This window comes from Pezoporus flaviventris, unplaced genomic scaffold, assembly GCF_033815535.1.
Source record: "Pezoporus flaviventris isolate CSIRO_AGI_PZ_B2104156 unplaced genomic scaffold, CSIRO_AGI_Pfla_v1 ptg000083l, whole genome shotgun sequence".
In the NCBI taxonomy this organism is placed as follows: Eukaryota; Metazoa; Chordata; class Aves; order Psittaciformes; family Psittacidae; genus Pezoporus; species Pezoporus flaviventris.
The window spans coordinates 10,696,760-10,718,333 of record NW_026892631.1 but is presented as its reverse complement, the minus strand read 5'-3'; the positions used below and the strand labels follow the sequence as shown (position 1 = coordinate 10,718,333).

Below are 21,574 nucleotides of genomic sequence, written 5' to 3'. Positions count from 1 at the left end.
TTTCTTCAAGAAAAAGTTATGTTTCAAAAGTTGTTTACAAGCAAGGGGTTTCAGTTGGTGTGTTTTGCCTTCTACATGCATGCAAATCTTTATTCTATGGGGTTTTGTTGCTTTCACATTATTTTCTAGTGAGGAAATCAGTGAATTTTCAAACCTTCACCAGACTTTCTTCCTGTGATCCTGCCTTCTTTGTACCTCTTTGAGGCCACTTTTCTCAATTCCTTTGTTTGCCAGCTCTCATTATGCCAGAGATGGCTTTCAGTTTGAATTTTTAGTTCACAAAATATGGAGACAAATCATTTGTTCTAAAAATGCCTACAAAATTGAGGTTTTTTTCTTCTATCTTATCCCCATATATTATATGAAAGGCCATAAGGAAAACAATTTTATTTGCTCTTTAATTTAAATATGGTGCAAATTTTCAGTTAGCAGTATTTTAATACCTCTGCATCATTAAGAACTGCTTTTACGTTATTCCTTATGCTCAGTACGTGCCAATCAAACTTCATACTTGATGAATTTTGGCCACCAGAATTTGTGTGAGGGGGTGTGTGTGTGTGCACAAAAGCGCACGGATATATGTGAGGATGTGTCATCCTTTAAAGTTAAATTCTGATATTGTGAGATCTAATTAAGATGTGTATGTTAAGATCCCAAGCACAAGCACATCATGGTAGTTTTGCTAAGTGACCTTTAGCTAAAAGAAGAGAATGGGTTTTGTGTAGGCCAGAAAACAGCAATTAGGAATCCATGTGTGCTTCTGGTTAGGGCATACTGCAGCTGTATGGTAGTAGAAGCTATGATCTTTACTATCATCTGCCCTGATTGAAATTCGACTCTGCTTGTCCTCTTGAGAAAGTATTATCTCCTACAATAAACCAGCACATACTTATTTTTGGGGGTGACTTGCAGTGAAAAGGATGTTTTCTTAAAATGAGCTGGAGCTAGTATCAGCAGTAGCTAGATGCTTCAGGATTCTTATGATCTCTGTTGAGAACATGCTTCCTGTTTTATAAACAAAGCCATCTTTAAGCCTCAGAGAAATGCTGAATTTCTGAATTCATGAAGCTTGAGTTTCTTATCTAAAAACTCTTACAGAACCTTGCATTTGTTAGGACACCTTCCCTACACTCTATGCTCTGTGCAATTGCTTGTTAGAGTGCATGCTGTTTGTGTGGTGTGTAGGTAACTGGTTTCTCCTTTTCTGTGACTATTTCCCTTTTTTTTTCTCATGCATCAGCATTTCTTAGTTATCTGCCCTATGAATAGCTGTAGGAAAAAATGGGCAAGGCCCTGATCTTAATGATGTCTTACATTTGGTTAGGTGGCTTATAGAGTAGGAAAGCTTGGTCACCCCTACAGATTATTTGGAGCGAGTCAATGTAAAAATAAATGGTGTTACTCAAAATTAATGTTCCTTTCTAATATTTTTATGCAATTTAAACGTTGAGTAGTCAGGATTTGGTTAATAGTCATTTAGCTTTTCAGCCCTAGCATCCTAATAAAAAGATCAGTAAAGTGTTCAGTGTTAACTAGCTTTGCCTAAAGGCTGATGTGAAAAGACTGTTTCAGGGAGCAGGGAAGTGTAGCCAGTTAATGGTGGGATACTGCTGGAAATCATCTGCATGCAACACCATTGCAAGGGTTTGTCAGAAATAACAAATTGTGACTTGGCTTCTAGAGTAGCACGGATTGCTTTTATATCTGAAGGGGGGTGAGTGGGATTTATTACTGCAGAGGGTAGCTCAGAGATTCACATAGAGTTGACATGTGGGAGAATATTTTAGTAGGTAGCACAGATCATGTAACCATGATTTGGAATTCGGCTGGGAACCCAGAATTAACACTAATAAGAATAAATAAAAATTAATGAGTACAAGTTTTACATCTCAACTGAAAAATAGTGGTTTGAGTCACGGGCTTATGCATGATTCAGAGAGGAGGCTGCGACCTATTGCATTGCCAACACTGCTTGGAAGGTACCTTGGTGATTCTTAAAATGTGCTCATGGTCAAACTCAGACTTTGAGAGCTGCAAAGCCATTGCAGAAGTATGGTGTGGCTACAGACCGCTGCTACCTATCGTGTCATTTCTCTTTGGCTAATGCAACTACTTTAAAGTTTCCAGCTGTGCCATTGTCTATTCTCTGTTTCTCACCTCCTAGACTGAATTTGCAACTGAAGTATATAGATCCAAGTTCGTATTGTAGGTGTTGTGCTGTACACCAAAGAATATCAGTTGATATTAAAACAAATATAAAAACACAATAACAATACCTGCTAATGGAACACCAGAGAAGTACCAAGCATAGCATCTGTCTCTGTAACTGAATCAGTCTTTTCTGTTTTCTTTGGGCATTTTCTCTGTTGTCTTACTTCTCGCTTTACCTCATAGCAGCCTTCCAGTATCTGAAGGGGGCCTATAGGGATGCTGGGGATGAACTCTTCATTAGGGACTGTAGTGATAGGACAAGGGGTAACGGGTTAAAACTTAAAGAGGGGAAGTTTAGATTGGATATATGGAGGGAATTCTTTCCTGTTAGGGTGGTGAGGCACTGGAATGGGTTGCCCAAGGAGGTTGTGAATGCTCCGTCCCTGGCAGTGTTCAAGACCAGGTTGGATGAGGCCTTGGGTGAGATGGTTTAGTGTGAGGTGTCCCTGCCCATGGCAGGGGTGTTGGAACTTGATGATCTTAAGGTCCTTTCCAACCCTAACTATTCTATGATTCTATGATTCTTTATGTTTATGAGTATCTGTACACATAGTTTGATGTGGGGGGAAAAAGGGTCATAAAGTGCTTTCTGTAAATGTGCTCTATGTTCAACAGTAATTTTCTTCTTCTTACAATCAAAATATAGTTTTCTTGAAAGCTTGTTAAATATGAAGGTGATAACTTTTATGTATAGATTGTATTCATATGCACTAGCTTGCTATCACAGAATGGTGTGGGGAAGGGGGCAAATACCTCTGATGTTTTTTTCATTGCAAATAGCTGTTTGCAGAAAAGAAAATAGAGCTCTGCATCAAACTGATGAAACCCAAGAAGCATAATATTAAAAGTTGACACTCATGACATAAGGGCTAAAATATAAACCAGACATCCTCCCCTCAAGCAACTAATGCTATAATTTAGCAACGATTATATATTTAAAATTACTTTTCAACAAAATCATGTGAGCTGTTGGGCTTCTTGGAACTTATGGAAATGATTTTCCAAACCAATTTGCTGCCTAAATATGAATTAAGAAAAAATTCTTCTAGGAATTCAGACTGCATGGAGAATTCACTCCAAAGCTTATCAGGGCTGTTGACGACGTCTGCTTGCTTTGATAGGCAGTGCATGGGACTGGGCTTGTAATCGCCTTCTGCTGAGCCTGTGTTCATGAGAAAGCTTCTGAGAGCCTGAAGGTTCTGAATTAAACATTACCAATCATGTTAATATTCTTGATTTGAGGTGTCTTGCCGAAATAACCAATATCTGAAGGACTTTTTAGGGTGTTAGAACAAAACTAGGTTTAAAACCTACTTGATAATTCTTACAGTTTCAATCAATGTGCATGAGCAAAATTGAGTCTGTTAGAAGTGAGTTAAAGTGAACATTTAATACATAAAGTTTTTAACAAAATACACTTTTAAAGGGTTCTGGTGCTTCGCTGCTTTCAAAGTATTCATTTCTTCTTTTTCTGTGCTTGCACAGAACTTTGACAACGGCAATGTCAAGCTCACAGGTGGATCTGTGCTACCAAAAGGCAGAATTGTTGTCTCGAGGATGGGTAGATTTTGTTTAAGGCATCAAAATGCAGTGTTACCTACCTCTTCCTGCAGAAATGAATATGAACGGAATAGATGCTGCGTAAATGAGTCGTAAAGGCTTCCTCATGCAATGTCTACCACATCTTGCCAGGAGAAAATAGTTTGTGGACATTTTATTAGATTAAAAGTCTTCATGGGAAATCACATTTCTTTTCAAACAAAATAAGGTGGTGATTTTAATCCACTGCTTTAATCCAAATTACCCAAGAGCAGCAGTCCACGTTACAGATTTATGACATGCAAAATTATCAGTTTTAAAAACGTTTTTGAGGGATAGAAGTTCACCAAAATTTGAAACCACCAATTTTCTGAACTAGTTCGTACCTTGAAATGCCCCCCCCAAAAAAAAATGAAATGGTTAAAGGAATTGCTCCCAAGTGGTGACTTGGGTTGCCAAGCTTTAGGCTGGAGCCAATTTTTATGGCTGAATTAGAAACCCCTGAAAAATGAGGGGTTTATAATGGAAACACTGATGTAATCTTTACTACAGTGGCACAACTGGTGCTGGTATGATTGATTTATGCTATTCGGACATCTTAACTTAAAATGTGTAATTTCTGCAAAAGAATTGGGAAACATCCTACTGGTGGTTTAACGCACTTTGCAGATGACCGACATTTATTGTTAATGGATTCCACACTGTCAAAGCTTGGCTTTGTCATGTGCAGCAATGAAACTTAGGGACACCTCTAAGTATTATGAATTGGAATTTCCTATAGGTTAAATAAGTAAATACAAACTTTGTAGACAGCGTATTTTCCTGCAAAGCAGAGCTGTGTTTTAAGATTCTGAAAAGACTGTATGTGACAACCAGTTTATAGGGGCAGAATCTTCTACATACAGTTAACACAGCATGTAGAGCATATCAAATTTCTTGGTTCATATTGTAAAGTAACGGGTAGAAAAACCAAGGAAACATTTAGGAAGTCTCAAGAAGTTACAACCAGGTTATGATTATAAACTGAAATGCTGGGAAGAAAACACAATGTTTTTTCTGTGTTGTGTCAGTCTGCTGGGGGCAGTTGGTTTCGTTCGACTGAATCTTAACATTTACTCATTTTTATTTCAATCTCATAAAAGTGTTCTTGGCTGAAGGCTGGCACTCAGAATGTGGTTTTGCTGCTCACAGATTGCAGCATCTGGCAGACAGGTTGTGTTTCAGTCCGACTTAGAAATATTTTCCCAACTGAAGTCGTGATTTAGCATAATGCAGGTGAGGATCTTCCTTGGCTAATTACACAGGTTTAGAACCTTGCCTGGAGGATGGATAGCACTGCTGGATGCAGTTGGTTATGCTTTAAGAGAAGAGTTTGAGTTTTACATACTGAACAGAATGACTTGCACTGAAGGTTCGTGTCTCACCCTTCCCTGTGTATTGATAATGCTGCTTAATAATCCCAAAAGGACGTAAGAATCCCAAGAGGATGCAGCAAAGCACTCATTCATGTTCTTATCCCTCACCAAAGTAAAACATTTGGGTTTGCCCTTTCAGCAAAGCATTCATGTTTATAACATTTTATACTCTGTTCTAGATGGTTCAATCATTTCTCTGGTGTTTCTGCTACTTCTTCCGTGTTTGATGTAGCAGCTGATCCATAATATCTCAGTTGCTATGCTGAAAAGCTGCACTTGCTAGCTTGGAAGACAAGTACTGACATGTAAGAAAGTGCAGAAGGAAAACCGTTGATTAGGGGGAAACCACCAAAAGAAAGCAGTCTTCCTCTCCTGCCATTTATGCAACATCACATTTGGCCTTTGATGGCATTTCCAGTTCACTGCCAGGCTGGTTTGCTTCTGTCCATGTCCCCTACTTGTAACTGAGCAACTGAGGCAATGCTTCAGGGGAAGAGAAATCAGGGAGGGAACAGTTATTTGATGTGGTGTTTGACCAATGAAAACAAATTTTTGTATTATATTTAACAATGCAGTCTACATGTGAATATTTTACAGAGGATGGAAGTTTTTACTGTGGTAGGATGTCAATCCCTAAACTCACTACCAAGTCACCAGAAACATCTTTCCTCCAGTTTAAGGTGGCTGTATTTGCATGTACACACCTGTGTGTATTCAAGATACTGTAAAATGTGAAAATAATACTTTTCGGTACAGTCTAAGGCCTAAAAAAGTTAAGCTCTGTAAATTAATGAACCTTTATGACTATTTCCAATAGGAAAACAGCTACCCTAATTAAATAGAACACTTGCAAAAGTGGGGCCACCATGCCTAATAAATGTAGTTCATCTTCATCCCTTCAGAAGGCCAGTTCATTCACAGGTCTGACTATTAACTTAGTAGCTGCATGTTTAGAGGATGTCTTTTTGAAAGGGATCTTGTCAGTAAATGTGAGAGCAGAAGAGGCTTTTGCCATCCAGTGAAGACATGTTAAAACTTTTATGTGATGTAAAACATACCATTAACAAGAATTATTAGAAGAACTTGGAAATAACAAAGAATTTTGCTCCAGTTACACTGTAAATACTAGACCTATAAATCAAGCGGTATTTCTTCATCTGTTGAAATTTTTGAAACTTACTTAAATTCTTACTGGTTGCATTAAAAGATTATTTTTTTTTAATGGGAATATCTCCTTTAACTGTAATACTTAGGGTGCTAATTCTCTGTGGGTAACTCAACATGTTTCCCTATTTTGTATCTCAGGTTACGCTTCGGTTACGTGATATATCAGTAGTCATGAAAACAGCTAGCAACAGCATGCCCAAGGGTAGGGTATCAAAGAGGCTGGGCTGCACTGTGTCTTAATTTCTTTTCTCATTTAGAAACTCATTGTTTCTTAGATTTACACATTCAAAATGTCATGAGCTATCTGAGTGCTTTCTGGTCTTCTGCATGCAGTCAGGTAATTATAATGTTAATAATTTGTGCATTTGAGGGAGAATTCTGGTTAAATTTCCTTCTCTAAGACACGTAAGGCTTATCTCTACCACGTAAGTTGTTTTAAATGCAATTGAAACTTTAACTTTCTGTGCATAGCAACTATCTACAGAGAGTAATGCACAAATATTGTTCAATGTATAATCTGCATGGGTAGTCAAAAATTGAGGATCCGTATCACCAGTCGGAGCAAGAAGAGTCAACATCTGCATTAAATAATGTTTTTGTGTTTCAAAACATTACTAAAACAAATGTCTGCATAATTTCAGTTTGCTACTGTCATGAATGTGCATTTTGCCTAACAAAGTGCATGTTAATGCGAAGTTGTTTTGTTTTCAGAGTGATTATGTTGCATTACCATTAATTCATGTGTGCACTGTGACAAGATGTAATGGCATATCATGTTGCTTTAATGTAATGAATCCAGTACTCCCAGCTCTTAAGTCGTGTTGCTGGAAATGATTACATAAAACAGAAATGACTGTGACTAAAACCCTTGCAAAGCTTTAGAACTCCTGCACATTATAAGAAGCTTTTTGGGGGGGTTTAAAGTAACTTCTTAAAAATTCACTGAAAACTTCCCTTGGTAATATTTTTACTCTTTCCTGACTGTTTTTTGCATTCCACTGAAATTTGCATTATCTTTTAAGCATTGCAAGGGCTGTGCTATGATTTTGTGCAGATGTGTACGTTAAGTGAACACGATGTGCTTATTTGTTACATTTATGCTACTTTTCTTTCTTTATCTGGGTAAGATGGATGAAATTATGTATTAAATAAAAACATCAGTGATTTAGCCATGACCGTTCTCTGCAGGTCCTGTAACACTGCAAGGGTTGCTATTATAACTAAGGTAGTTGCAGAGGTTTCTGAGTATCCCCTAAATCTCAAAACTGTAAACCTCAAAGTCTCTAAACCAGCTAAATTTTGCTCTGCTCTGACTCTCCTAAGACTCCAGCAGCTTTTATTTGAGTTGGAGTGCCTTGAACAGAAATTTTGCCATTCGTTCAGACTCTCAACATTCGAGGAAATCAGGACAATATATCTTAAGTGACCTCACTTTCAGGAAAAAATACCTTATCTTTCCCATTTTCACTTCTTTTAATTTTTCTCTAAGTTTTATCTTTCTAGTAGATAAGCATAGCGCTTGATGTACTGCAACACGTTATTTAGTTCACACACAAGGAAAATACTTGAAGAGAGTTCAGTTTTGCACACATTATTCATGTTCTGATGTTGTGCAGCTGGAACTGCCATTTACAGATTGGGTGAGATCTTTCAAAGATTGTAGTGAGATAGTTTAACATGACGAATAACAAAACATCTAAAGTAAGGGAAACCCTTTTCCCCCTACCCCATAGCCGTATCCTGGTCTTATTACTGACCGTATCCTCTTTTTCTGACCTTGAAATGGCTATCGAAGGAAGTTGTTGGCTGCTTTTTTAATAAGGAAACATTTAACTTTGTTCTTAGCAATGGCATTTAAAAATAGAAACGATCAATATAACGTGCCACTTGTCAGTCAGAGATTTGTGCTTTATATTGATTTTCTTATTGTATGTGCCCTCACGCTTTGTTCATTTGAGTGAAAATGATACATTAAATATAAAACTAGATTCAACAGTATCTTTAAAAACTACATCTATAATCACTAAAAAATTATTTGAAAATACTTTAATACATAGGTTTTTACTAAAACCTAACCTAAAAACGTGAGAATTTCCCAAGTAGAAAGACGTTGTTTCTGTTAAAGATAATTCTTTTGCATCTATGTACGCGCTGTTTCTTGTTACAGTGCTCTGTTCTGCCTATGATATGCCTCGCCATTCTCAAATACTCTTAACCAAATGCCTGGTTTTTAGAACTTTAATCACTCAAATGAGGCCAGGGGGACTTCTCGTGTACTTCAGCTTGGGCACGTGTTTAAACAGGACCTTCAGGTGGAGCCAAAATTTTATTTGGAGCAGTAGCGATGTTAAGCTGTTTAAACAACTGTATCTGATAACCCAGGTCCCAAACCTACTGTCCTTGCCTAGATGAGGAATCCTTTTGAATATCAGGCAAATGCTTTCATTGGGATTTCCGGAGGATAGGGGAGACAGAGGAAGAGGAGAGGGCAAAATAACTTTCATGAATAGTAATTGAGGGCTCAGGCACCTGGGTTGTGTCTTGTTTCAGGCTGGTTCTCTTGCCAGCAGCCTGCACATAGCACTGTGCATTCTGGTTGCATTATCCACACGTTTGACAGTTTTGTATGTAACAAGGGTTTTATATGTTGGTGACAAGTCCATGTGGTTGAAACCCACCCTGTTATCAATTTACAAAGTGAATGCACTCCTGCAAAATCCTGATGGTGAGAAAGTGATCCTCGGAGGTACTCAAGCTGAATTTCCATTTGAAGTGAAATAAAGCCAAGTACATGAGTGTCAGCAAACTTGTTTCTAGGGGCAGGAGGTAAAGCATACATTATTTAGAAGGTTGAGTCATGAGGCCGGTTGGGTTTGTCGTGTTACATCTGGCATGTCAGTCAAAGCCGGGGCAGCTGCTGCCTGTCACTAGCGCTCTAGTGGGGCATTGTCCATCCATCAACTGAGCAGCAAGTGGCCCCCAAGAGTTCTGTGAAGAGCGCTTCGCCTGGACCTACACCACTTTCAGTATTGTCATTGCAACCGCTTTTGGTGCTCCTTTGAGACCAACAGAATATGGTTTCATAAAAGGTCTGATACTTTTTGTATGTAGGCTCTTAATAGAGAAAATATTTGAGTAGTAGTGTTGTTGTTAGTTTATAGCAAAGAAAAATTCGTATTTAATGTTAAAAGCAATTTTGCATGTTTTTTTAGCTTTATGTTGTTTCCAAACCATCTTAAACTACTTCAGATAGTGATGTCAAAAGTTCAAAAGCAGTCAGTGGAAGCAAAATCAAGTAAATCCTGAGAACAGCATCATCCAGTGAATATTTATTAGTTTTTACTTTTTTCTGCATACATTGCCGCATGAAAGATCTATGGACACTAAGAATTAACATGAAAATTATATTACTGTTATCTGTATCACCACTAAATCTATGCACTTGAGCTAGCAATACACTTAAATCGCCATGCTTGCACTTGAAATCTGCACAAAAGTAGTCCTGACAGCTGGTTTCAACAGATGTCCTCCTTTTGGTGAAATCAGTGGACATTTCGAAGTGAAGCTTTGCCCTTGTGGTCAAAGATCAGTGTTGTGATTTACTGCAAGCTGGATGTTGCTTTAATTACGTTCCTTCAATCTGTATTTTCTCAATACAAGATTAGGTTTCTTTTTTTCAGTGCATGTAACTTTTTACCACCTGAAAAAATGTCAGCTGGGTTAAAAAAAAGGGAAGCAACAAAACAAAAACAACTCCACTGTGTCCCCTACCAAAAGCCTCAGGTTTTGATAAAAGCACAGCATGTATTTCTCACTGTGAAAGAGGGGCTGGAAGGAGTTTTTGCTTTCTTATAGAGCTGGAATATCTCCTGCCATTCACAAGTGCAGGGCATGAACCTGCTGGTCAGCACTTCTTTTGTGGCTCATAGTTGACACCTGTTGCGAAGTAGGATAAGGACAGGAAGGAGAGATCTCTTTTAGGAATTTGGAAGGAACACTTGCTCATCTGGAGGACAGGGACAATAATTCTACTTGTCTGCTGTGGTGGAGGACATGCAAAAAAGCATGTGCCTCCCTCCAGCAATAAGGGACATGGTAAAGCAGGGTGGAAGAGACTTACCTATGGTGAGATGCAGAGCACCAGGACGGATAACAGAAGTGTCTACTGGGAAACGGACAAATGGCTTTGTTTAGTACAATGTAGCTCAGTTTCTATGAGCCACATCCTCATTTTCATTGCTTTATATCCATTAAAGGCTTATTTTGCCTTTTTAAGTCCTTCAGTAAAATACAGACATTTATTCAGTGATAAATAAAGATCATCTAAAGCATCACTCCTGATAATGAGAAGGGTCTGCATGTGAATTTTTGTCATCTATTCTCAGTGCTTCTTGGCATTTGTGCCAACGTTGCTGAACTGAAAACCTCAGTAAGTGTGGTTTGACTTTTTTTACTTCTAAAAAAGATCATGGATGAAGACATGCTTATTTTGAAGTATTTCGTCTCAGCCTTTTTAGATGTCCAAACGTGTCTCAACCTGCAATGTGTGTGTGTGTGTATGTATGTGACAATAGGGAAGGGTAAGTGTGCTTGTGTTGTGTAACTACTTTGACTCAATAATTCCTAGTTTCTAAAAAACTAATTGTCCTTAGTAACAAAGTTCACAGACAAGTATTTTATGTAAAGTTTTCCTGAAGTTTTGTTGTGGAGTCTTCATATTAATTGCATATTTTAAATGTTCGTTGGTGTTTTAGTTACCATCGATTTTAATTTGAATGATAGTGACAAAATTGACAGTATTATAGAATTCTCAGTTGCTTCTAGGGAACTTTCATGGCAAAAGGCATCTTTCAGTCATAATCTGATGTGGGTTTAGCATGAGATGAACTCATCAGGCTGAGAAGTGATTTTCATTCTGAAACTTAGCTTCTAGTGTTGTAATCTATTCCGAGAGATACATGTATACTAGTAGGCTCTTATGTTTCCATGTACGTCTCTGATCAGTGATGAGTTGATAGGATATCCACTTGGCAAACTGTTTGCTGTTCATATTTTAGTTTAGCAGAAGTTTTATTCACACATCAATGCAGAAGTAATTTAAACCCCTAAATATAGCAATGGTTCAGGCCCCTCTAAAGGATGTTACAAATCTCTCTCTGTATCTTTCTCTGAACTTCCCAGCCTTTTGTCGTTGATTGGGGGAAATGCAAATGACATAGGAAAATCAGATATGCAGCAAAAAGTAAATGCAGTAATTCAAAAGGAAGGACTGGAAGGCACAGCCAAAAGGCTAAATACAACGGTGCACACGCTGCAGCTGATCGTTGATGGTCTGACTCAGCCTGAAGGCTTTGACATCCGAACAGGTAAACCTTTGTTTCAAAGGTTGTAATCTCAAGATTGATTGTTCATATCTGTTTTAAACCAACACATTTTCTTCTTCTAAAGTCAGTAGCAGATTTTTATGGACATGTAACTCCATTTCTCTTCTCAGGCAAGGTAAAGGCTATATCATAGTCAGATGTTTCTTTCCAGCCCGGTAGGTAAGGAGTGTGAATCCTGTCTTAAATCACGGCATTTTCAGGCATAGGAAGGGGAGTTGTATGGCGGTTAACAAATGAAATAGTTTCAATATGTTGACTCTATACTGATTAAATCTGTGTTGGCTCTCCATCATAGAGGGGAATACTGAGACCAAGCTGAAACAGTAGTAATAAAGCTATGTGGAGGAGCAGTGTGTAGTTCTGCTCTTTTATTGCACTAGTTCCTGGAGACAAGTGTAATTGGAGCACATGGCTCATGTTAAAACATTGCAGTAATGCTGAACAGTTTGAGGTGGAGGGGAAGAAAGATGAGGTAAGCAATGAAGTACAACATCTGGAGATGCTGTTGTTTAGTGAAACTTAAAGCTGGATTCTCTTATGGCAGCAAGAGATAAAGGTAGGCAGCAAAGATGCAGGTTTGTAATAGATAATAACCTTATGCTTAAGAAAATAAAACTTCTATCTCCCTTTTGGGGGGTTCATAAGTACTTTATTTCCCACTAGTGATCTTGGAAATGTTTTTGGGGACTTTATGTCTGCATTATGTATGCATTTACGTCCTGGTGGTCTCACATCTAAATTACAGCAGGATGGACTATTAACATATTAAGATAGAAAAGCAAAAATATTTTCAGTGGAAATACTCATGTTCTGCTGATCCAATACATTCTGTATTGCTGTAGACAAATCTGTGACTAGAGTAGGCAGCCTAATAGCCTCATATAGCTCCAATTCATTGTCTTTGTAACCCTGTTAGTGACTGTCAGTGAGGAAATGCATCACATTTAACATGGAGTAGTTTGTACTCTGCCCTGATTCACAAAATAATCTTGGTTTAAGATTCAGTTCCTTCATTATTCCCAACAGTAGAGATGTCACATTAGGGAACTGCAGACAGAGAGTAGCTTCCTTTTGTATCCACTTAATTTTATTAAATTTAAAATTCTATGTTTAATTTTCCTGAATGGTTTTACTGCAAAAGAAAATGGAAAGAATTACTTGGGGAAAGAGAATAGAAACTTTTTATCACATACTGTAAAAATCTTTTTGTAGCCAAGGTCTTGCAAGGCATTTCTTGTAAGAAATTCTTTCTAACGTTAAAGTGGAACAGCTCATCAGGTAACTGTAATGAACCCGCTGGGATGGGGAGACGGGGGGGGGAGAAAGAGGTTTGCAAACGTTTAATAAGATTCCCATCATTTCTCTGAACCTTCTTGTGCTTGTTGCCCTGGATGGCTGCTTAGTTGCTTTTTTCACCAAAGTGCCACTGCGAAGTATAATGTTACGAAAGGATTAACCATTTTGGACTTGAGCAATGAGGTACATTCCTGCAATAGAAAATTTGATGTAATTCAAGACCTCTTGCTGCATTTGCCAGCTTGTGTACTCGACTAGGATTTGATCCTGTGGTGGCTTGACCCTGGCTGGATGCCAGGTGCCCAACCAAGCCGATCTGTCACTGCCCTCCTCAACTGGACAGGGGAGAGAAAATACAAAGAAGGGTTCATATATCAAGATAAGGACAGGGGGAGTTCCTTCAACAGTTACTGTCATGGGCAAAACTTGGTTCAGGCTGTGGTTTATTTCTCAAAGGTAGGAAAATGGGTGCAGTCCTAGTTTAGTGATGCTGTCTGTGGAAAACCTCACTTCTGTTATATCTTGGGAAAGGTGGAAAGGGAACTTGTTGAAAGGGCTCAGAAAGCTTTTCTGCAGGAGAAGGAAGTGGCAAGCAAGTGAGGAGAGAGGTTAAAATTTCTGTTTGTGCCTTTAAGTGCAGAATATGAACTTCAATATATTGGGCTATTACCTGCTCATAATCATGCAGGTGTGATTAAGATTAATGCAAAAAAAGCAGTTTATCATTTGATGTCATGGGAAGCAGTTGATTGCATGATATCATGGTGCAGGTGACCAGCAAGCCTAAGAACAGTGCACTGCTGACTTTTCTCCTTGGTATGTGAAGAGACTGAGTATTCACATTCCTGTATGCAAATTTGCATAGAAATAGAATTTTATTTGTAATTTATGTAGCTCAAGTTAAAGTCACCTCAAGTCTTTTCACCCTAGCACCAAGAACTTTTAAAGAACCTTTCAGTCACCAGCTAATGTATTGCATGCTTCTGATCCCGTTGTGATAGTTTCATACCACATAGTTCACTATACTTATTTCTCCATTAATCAGTCTTTTAAAGTGATTCATAAAATACAAGAAACATGTTGTTTATTACAGATGGGTCTTTATTTAAAACAGATAGTGAAGCAGTATTTGGGACCTTAGAGCTACCTAAATTAGTCCTCACCTTAATGCTTCTTGATTAGCAACAGTCAGCTGGAAACAACACTTAGAAAACAATGCAGGCTTTTTCTCCAGTGTCTTACTTTTGTGTCTTGTTTGTTACAACAGATTTTGACAAACCTGACTTCAAGAGAAGCATCGTCTGCTTTGAAGACTTAAGCGTTGGTGCTGTTCTGACTGGAAAAGTTGAAAATGCAACACCGTTTGGAGTTTTTGTTGATATTGGTGTGGGAAAAGCAGGTTTGATTCCAGTGCGAAACATAACAGAAGCAAAACTTTCTAAAGTGAAGAAGAGAAAAAGCTTGGGCTTAGGTCCTGGAGAAAGAGTGGAAGTTAGAGTGCTTAATGTCGATATTCCTCGGTTGAGGATAACGTTGGATCTTATTCGTGTTTTATGACAGGGTTTTTTTACGATTAAGCTTTAATTTTAAAGGTTGAGTAGTGACGGCAAGGTTCTGGAAATTCAGGCATTTAATGAGGACGTTGGAAATGAACAAATTTGGAAACCTTCAGCCTTGCTGGTTTTGTTCTTTTTTCTTTTTTTTAACAGTTTTTCCACCTTTCTTGACTCCTTTCTGTTGATTGTCGGAACACTTCATTAGACTACCTCCAAGCAACCTTGCTATTTTGTCTGCAGAGCAAATGAAATTCCAGTGGACTGTCAGAGAGATCTTTTATCTGTTCTGTCTTTGCAAGATTTGCTCTCTGTCTTTAGTCAGCGCTGCACAAGCAGACACATTCACTGCTCCCCTTCGACAAATGGCTGTTCAGTTTGCCTGTTTTCTGGTTGAGAGTCTAAAAGAGGTTACCTAGTTGTAGGGAAAAAAGTGATCTTGTTAAATTGGTGATGACATTGCTTCAAAAGTAGACTGAAAAAAGAGTGGATGCTAATATTATTCATGGCTCAGAAATATTCAGGTTTAATTTATTTGAGCATCATTAGGAGTTCTGTTTACTTGCCTTATTATTGTTTGGTCAGTTATTATTGATGAACGCACTTGGATGTACCTTGGGGTTTAAGGAACCTTGCTCAAAGGTGTCAAAAGACATTTATGTTGTTCTATACTTGTGCAAAATAAAAACGTTTCTGGCCATCTTTTCTCAGCGTGCTGGTTCTACAAGTGGTTTAACAGTCCTGGTTCTCTTTCTTTGCAACTTGTGCTCCATCAGTAACACTCCAAGTAGAGGATGCATTTATCTGACCTTCTGAATTGGATTCACTTTTCTGAGCTTTAAGACTGGACTGCAGCCCCATGGCCTGATGTTGTTCCTGATCTAATAAAATAATTCATCTCTTCTGGATTCCTTTAACTTGACATTATTTTTTTCCATCATTCACATGTCATTTTTCCGCCTGTTTTGAGTGGAGAACAGTTTTTCAACACCTGTCTTCACACGCCATGCTCGTGAAGGCACGATTCTCCATACAAAAGTTTTTGCTCTTTGTAGATGCTTGCAAAGCTTTTCTAGACTTTAGTTTTAATAAGAATGCTCACTGTTTCCTGCTCGGAATGCCGAGCACATGAGGTTTGTTTCCATCCACTTAGAGACTTCTTGTTTGGTGGTGTTTCAAAGGGTTTACCAGTTGCCTGTTTGGAAAGGACGGGCAGAAGAGCCTCCAGCAACAGATGAATTATGTGGTCTTTCAGGGGAATTTTTGGTGTATTGGATGTTTATTACTTTGAAGTAATCCCACTCACCTGTAAGTCAGCAGAAACTCTAGCCTTTAGCAAATGAGCAGAGACAACAGGTGTAGCAAGTGTCAAACACCTTTGATGACAAGGTTTCAAACTGCAAATGTCCAAATAGGTGTTGGCACAGGGAGTCTGTGTTAGTTAGGAAAAAGGTTTGGCATCATTTAATCTCCCAGCTCTGTGCTTCAATTTTAATAATTAAGAGCCACCTGTAGACTGTGTATTTTGGAGATTATGGAATCATTTAGCAGATGGAAAAAGGGAGATAAATCTCACTAGCTTTGCTGCATTTGTCTCTCAAAGAAAAAAAGAAGACCATTCTCTACATTATGAAGGTCATCACAACTTGGAATCGTATTTCTGAGGCCTTTTGACATTTTCCTGTAACACTGCTGGAAAGTAGACTTGTTGGTATGAAATGAGAAACTGTGATCCCATGTTAACCGTGTCACTGTCTTTGAAAACGCAGATGCAAAGTAAATGAGCTGAGATTTTGTTCTGCAAGTGATGTGTTCATGGATAATGTTGCAGTATTTTCTACTGTCTCCATCAGCAGAATTATTTAAGTTCTGCTGAGTGTTATATATTATCTCTACGGTAACTAAGCACTTAGCAAATGAACTGAATTTGTTTGGTCTTCTCTAAGTAGGAGATAAACTCTTCTCCTGAAGCTCATTTCAATGGCTAAAATGGGCACTTTCTCTTTTTGAACTATTTTGTTAGTGAAATTAACTTCTCATATATATATTTGATATCACAAGGACTGATAGTAGCATCTTCTGCATTTTTTGTGCATATTTCTTGGATGATCATAAAATTCTCTAAATGGAAGACATCTTGAAACTGCTTTTGCTCACTGCTAATTCACAAGTGCCTTCTTGCTTATTCAGAAGGCTGACCTACAGATCAACCTACATCCTCATAAGCTAGTTTGGTTTCTCCTTAGTGGAACTTGGAAGCTTATTCTGTGGCATCACAGGGACTATTGGAAAATGTCATCTATATTTCTTTGATTTATTTGGGTTTTAATCGCACCAATATGGGAAGTCTGTAACTATTAATATCTTCAATGTCTACAGCTCTGCAAATGTAATCTCATTATTTGTCAGCTAATTCAGTGCCTTAACTACTTCCCACAAAAATACTCTTTTTTTGTTTGCAAGTTCTTTTTCTTTGCCAGAACACAGCCATTATAACAGCCTAGTGAGAGTCTAATAATGACGAATATGTGTACCTATGACCTTCTATAGGGATGCTGGGGAGGGACTGTTCATTAGAGACTGTAGTGACAGGACAAGGGGTAACGGGTTAAAACGTAAAAAGGAGAAGTTTAGATTGGATATAAGGAGAAAATTCTTTCCTGTTAGGGTGGTGAGGCACTGGAATGGGTTGCCCAGGGAGGTTGTGAATGCTCCATCCCTGGCAGTGTTCAAGGCCAGGTTGAATGAGGCCTTGGGTGAGATGGTTTAGTGTGAGGTGTCCCTGCCCATGGCAGGGGGGTTGGAACTTAATGTCCATTCCAACCCTAACTATTCTATGATTCTGTGATTCTATGATTTAACAATTCTTTCTTTTTAATCAGGTTTCCTCTTGAACTCTTGTGGCTTTCAGATTTCTGACACCAAAGCATCAAGACTGTTTTTTCTCTGAACCAATTAAAAATTACTGACTGGGTGCTTTTTCCCATTGGAGATGCTCTTCATGATGCAGTTCAAGCTTAATAGAGCTTAATGGTGACGCCTCCGTGTTTTAAAACAAACAACAAGAACCCTGATCTCACTTAAGTGCTTCAGTTTCTCAGGGGAAGAACTAAATACAAGTCTTTAAGTCCCATTAAAAATTTTACTTTTGCCTTAAGCTGTAGATTCCAATGCATCTACTCACCATTCCACCTCTCCACAAGAGAATCCAGCCCATTGCTCTTAGCTGACAGTCTGCTTTTTCAGTCCCACCCTCACTCAAATAGTCTGGTATTTTGCAACTGCTTCCTCCGATATGCAGACCTATAAGGAGAGTTTTGGAGGATTTCCTGTGCTTCACATGTTGCACAAAGGAGAAGAATTCTTCTACCAAACAAGATGGCACTTGTATGCCTGGCTGTAGCAATGCAAATCAAGAGTTTAAAAGAAGCCATTTGTTTTGGTTTTATTCCTGCCTCAGGCAGTTTTAGACAGCATATATCAATTTTCCAGAAGCTTGTCAACCTCAGGAATGATTTAGTATGCTGTTAAACATAATAAAATCAATAGGAAAACAAATAGAATTTCCATGAGGAGCAGACGGTTGGAGAGGCTTGACCATATGGCACATAGATATGCTGGAATCTGGGGCTTTGTGGGGTACTTGTGTTAGAGAAGTTGCATACCGAACAAAGGTAATGCATAATTCAGGAGAACAAATATTCTAACAGCTTTAATGTAGTGTGTCTTGGGCTTGGTGTCTGTATTTATTTAACAACAAATACACTTAGAAACCATGCCTGGAAGCTACAAACCAAACATGAATCATATTTGCCTAATTTCAGAGCTTTATATAAGGAGCCTCGCTTGCTCTCAAGTGGATGCTGAGTTCTTGCTTCAGCCTGAATAGCACCTTTGCTTTTGTAGCCTTCCTGAGGGTAATTTATGTAGCTACTTACCTTTGTTTAAGGGCATCCAACTTCAAGATTATCAGTCCTGTAGGAAAGTAGAGGCAACCAGTTGGTTACACCAGTCCTTGTTACTCAGTGTTATTCCCTTTTGATCAAGTTTTCATGAAGAGCTGTGAGCATGTCTCTGGCGATACAAAGAAGTAATTTCACCTCTCCCCATTAGAGACTTTCTAAAGGTTTAAAAGCACCTCAATTTTCTGTTCCCAACTGTTTATTACCCTCCTTACAGGCAAGTAGAAGCCATAAGTGTTAGAAGAGTTTCATCTTGGGAAATCCATGTGAATCCATGCTCTGTAAAGCTTCACAGGTAACTGATATAGATGGTTTTTAACAGCAAACCTCAGTGACTAGTTTTTAGAGAACTTTGATTGCCTATTTTAAGTTGAACCAATCCCTTCAGTGCATGTTGCAACCGTGTGTTCGTGAGAAGTCTGCATGTTGCCCCACAGACTTTACTACAGCTTCTGCAACTTGCAGATCAGCAGTCAAAATTCCTCACTCTGGGAGGGACCGGTGCTGGAGTGTTGTTTCTGTGTGAGCTTCTACAATGGGACTTGCTGCTGTTAATGGATCTGCTGTTTTTCATGTGTTACCTCTAGCTGGTAGGTCTCCCCTGGGCACGTTCTACATCAAGAATTCTAAGAGATTCTCCACTCTTTGGAAGTGAGAACGGATTGGCAGCTGTGCTCAGAGCAGGATGGTTATCATCCCATTGAGAATGTTAAATCCAACCAGAAGTTCAAGGTAAAGCACTCCAATCTCATCTGCTCTCTGTCCCTCACTAGGAGCTACAAGCTTCTGAAACCGGCCTGCTTACTCCTTGATTCCCTGCTGAGAGCTTTTACCTTATTCAGCTTACTCTAGAGTAGATAAAGATGAAGGCACGTTCAACACAGCAGTCCAGTTAGTAGTATTAGACACTTTCCTTTCTTTGTTTTGTCTCTTCTCCTCAACAAGGAGCAACAAAGAAGGGAGCGCTTAGTAAAATGAGGAGCCACATGATTTCTTTAGCTTTATTAAATCGAGTTGAGTTTAGGCTTTTACTTGTGGAGAGGTTGTTTGTCTTCAACAAGTAATCAGGAGACTACCAGCTCAGAAAAGTAACTCGAAGTGTGATTTTCTCCTTATCTTACAGATCCATTTATCCTGCTACACTTGTATGTTACTAAATGAAAAGTGTTTTCTGCATGCAATCAGCTAAGATGGAGGTTTGCATTCTCATATCTCATCATCAGTCATGTTTCTAGTGAAGACTATGCCTTTATTTGTGGTCAAGCAGTGAATTTTTTTGCGTGTGACTCATGAAGAGGTATGTGGAAATGATGCCATGAGAAGAATTATTATGCTTGGGGGTCATTTACAAAGACTGAATGGAAGTGAAATCTTAGGAAAGTATTTTCACCTCAGAATTAAATATGTGGAATAGCTTGGCAGAGAACGGAAACTACCACATACCAGGGGCTGTATATTGGCACCGTGACTGCTTTTTTTGTGTGATGAGGAGAGGAAGGAGTAAGAAAGGGGAAATGGAAGGAAATTGAGGCATTTGGGGAAGAACATCCTGGAGACGTAAATAGTCCTGTGGGAATGAAGTTAAGATGATGAAATGCAAATGGTAGTAATGTAATGGTAATGTAGTAGTACTGGAATCTGAGCCTGGTTATCTTTTATTCTCTGTACCTCACATGAAGGTAGAAAAAGTATGTATAAATATCTGTTATAGCTAAAGGAAATTGCATATGTTGTATCAGCGCATATTGCTGCTAAATAGTGGTATGGAACCATTTGGCTTCAAGTGGGAGAAACACAAATTATGTTGTGCTATTAATTGATTTGCTTCTCCTTTCCCAGTTTTGCCGTTTCCAACTAGTTTAATACGAGCAGATCAATCCTTGCTCATCAGCAGTTCTGGCTGAGAGAGTGCAGCTGTCATGTGTAGCATATGTAGTGGGGGTGAGCATGCTTCGACACCGTGGGCAGTTTCAGCCACCAGGATTTCTACTCATTTATACTTAGTGGGAGCAATCCTGGAAAGGCTGGAGTTTGTTATAGCTTTCTTTGATCCCTTGCAACTAGTGTGCTATCTTCAGTGCACGGGGATAGACGCAAAGCCAGTCAGAAGCAGAAAACAGCAGAACATCCAGTTATTTGTGTACTGGGTAGATTAATTTCCTAGGAGCACACAGCATCAGTGATTTAAGATCTGCACTGGCAGTTAACTTTTTACATAAGCACATGTTTGTTAGCCTGTAAATAAATTCAGTCTTTGCTTACCTGAAACACCATCTCTCCTGGTGTGCTCCATGCCTGCAGTAGTTACTCAGTTTTAAACTTGAGCATGTTCTCAGGGTGTTTCTTATGGACTGACTACTTCAGAATTGCTCCAAAGCAGCCCAGGTATGTTAATCTTCAATATGCTTTATGAAGCCTTGTGTTCTCTGGGATGCATAATGGGTGATAACCTAAGAGCTGAAAGATGCATCATCCGATGTCTGCTATTGATGGACTCCTAGTTTACTGTGAGCTCTGTTCGTGGGAGTTTATAACCAGGTGGTAAAGCTTATAAACTGAATTAAAAAATTCAATATTACATAAAAGGAAAATGCCAGCCTGGTAGTAAGGGATCCTTGGCAGTCTCTGTCATACAATCACAGAGTGGTTTCAGTTGGAAGGGACCTTAAAAATCATCTGGTTCCAACCCCCCTGCCGCTGGCAAGGACTCCATTTCCCACACTTCAGAGTGTTAAGCTCCTCACTAGGATCCAGTTGAGGTAGTGCATTTCTTGGGGGACCAGTGTCTCTCTGTGTACCTTCCATTGGTTGCAGACTTTGCTGGACCGGTGACAATCTGTCCCTTCTTAGAGACCAACAAAACAAGGATAAAAAATCCCTCATGGGAGTGGAGCTTCAGCTCATCTCCAAACCCAGGGCTGCCTCCCTCTAAAACAGTTCTGTTCCATTTCCACTTTGAGAGGAGTGGCCTCTTCGAGCCTTCTCTGGTCTTTGTTGAACAGAATTTGTGTTTACTATTTTCACTGTTTTTCCACCTTTTTTTGTTT

The 21,574-nt window shown here is 38.9% G+C and overlaps 1 protein-coding gene across 1 annotated transcript in view; it reads left to right on the top strand.

The window, feature by feature from the left end:
• SRBD1 (S1 RNA binding domain 1) overlaps positions 1 to 15,270 on the top strand; it is a 125,439-nt gene extending 110,169 nt beyond the window's left edge. The window contains exons 22-23 of the mRNA XM_061475325.1: positions 11,514 to 11,698; positions 14,280 to 15,270. Coding sequence (XP_061331309.1) covers positions 11,514 to 11,698; positions 14,280 to 14,569 — 475 coding nt within the window. The 3' untranslated portion in view covers positions 14,570 to 15,270. The remainder of the gene's footprint in view (positions 1 to 11,513; positions 11,699 to 14,279) is intronic.
• Positions 15,271 to 21,574: the final 6,304 nt, after the last annotated feature.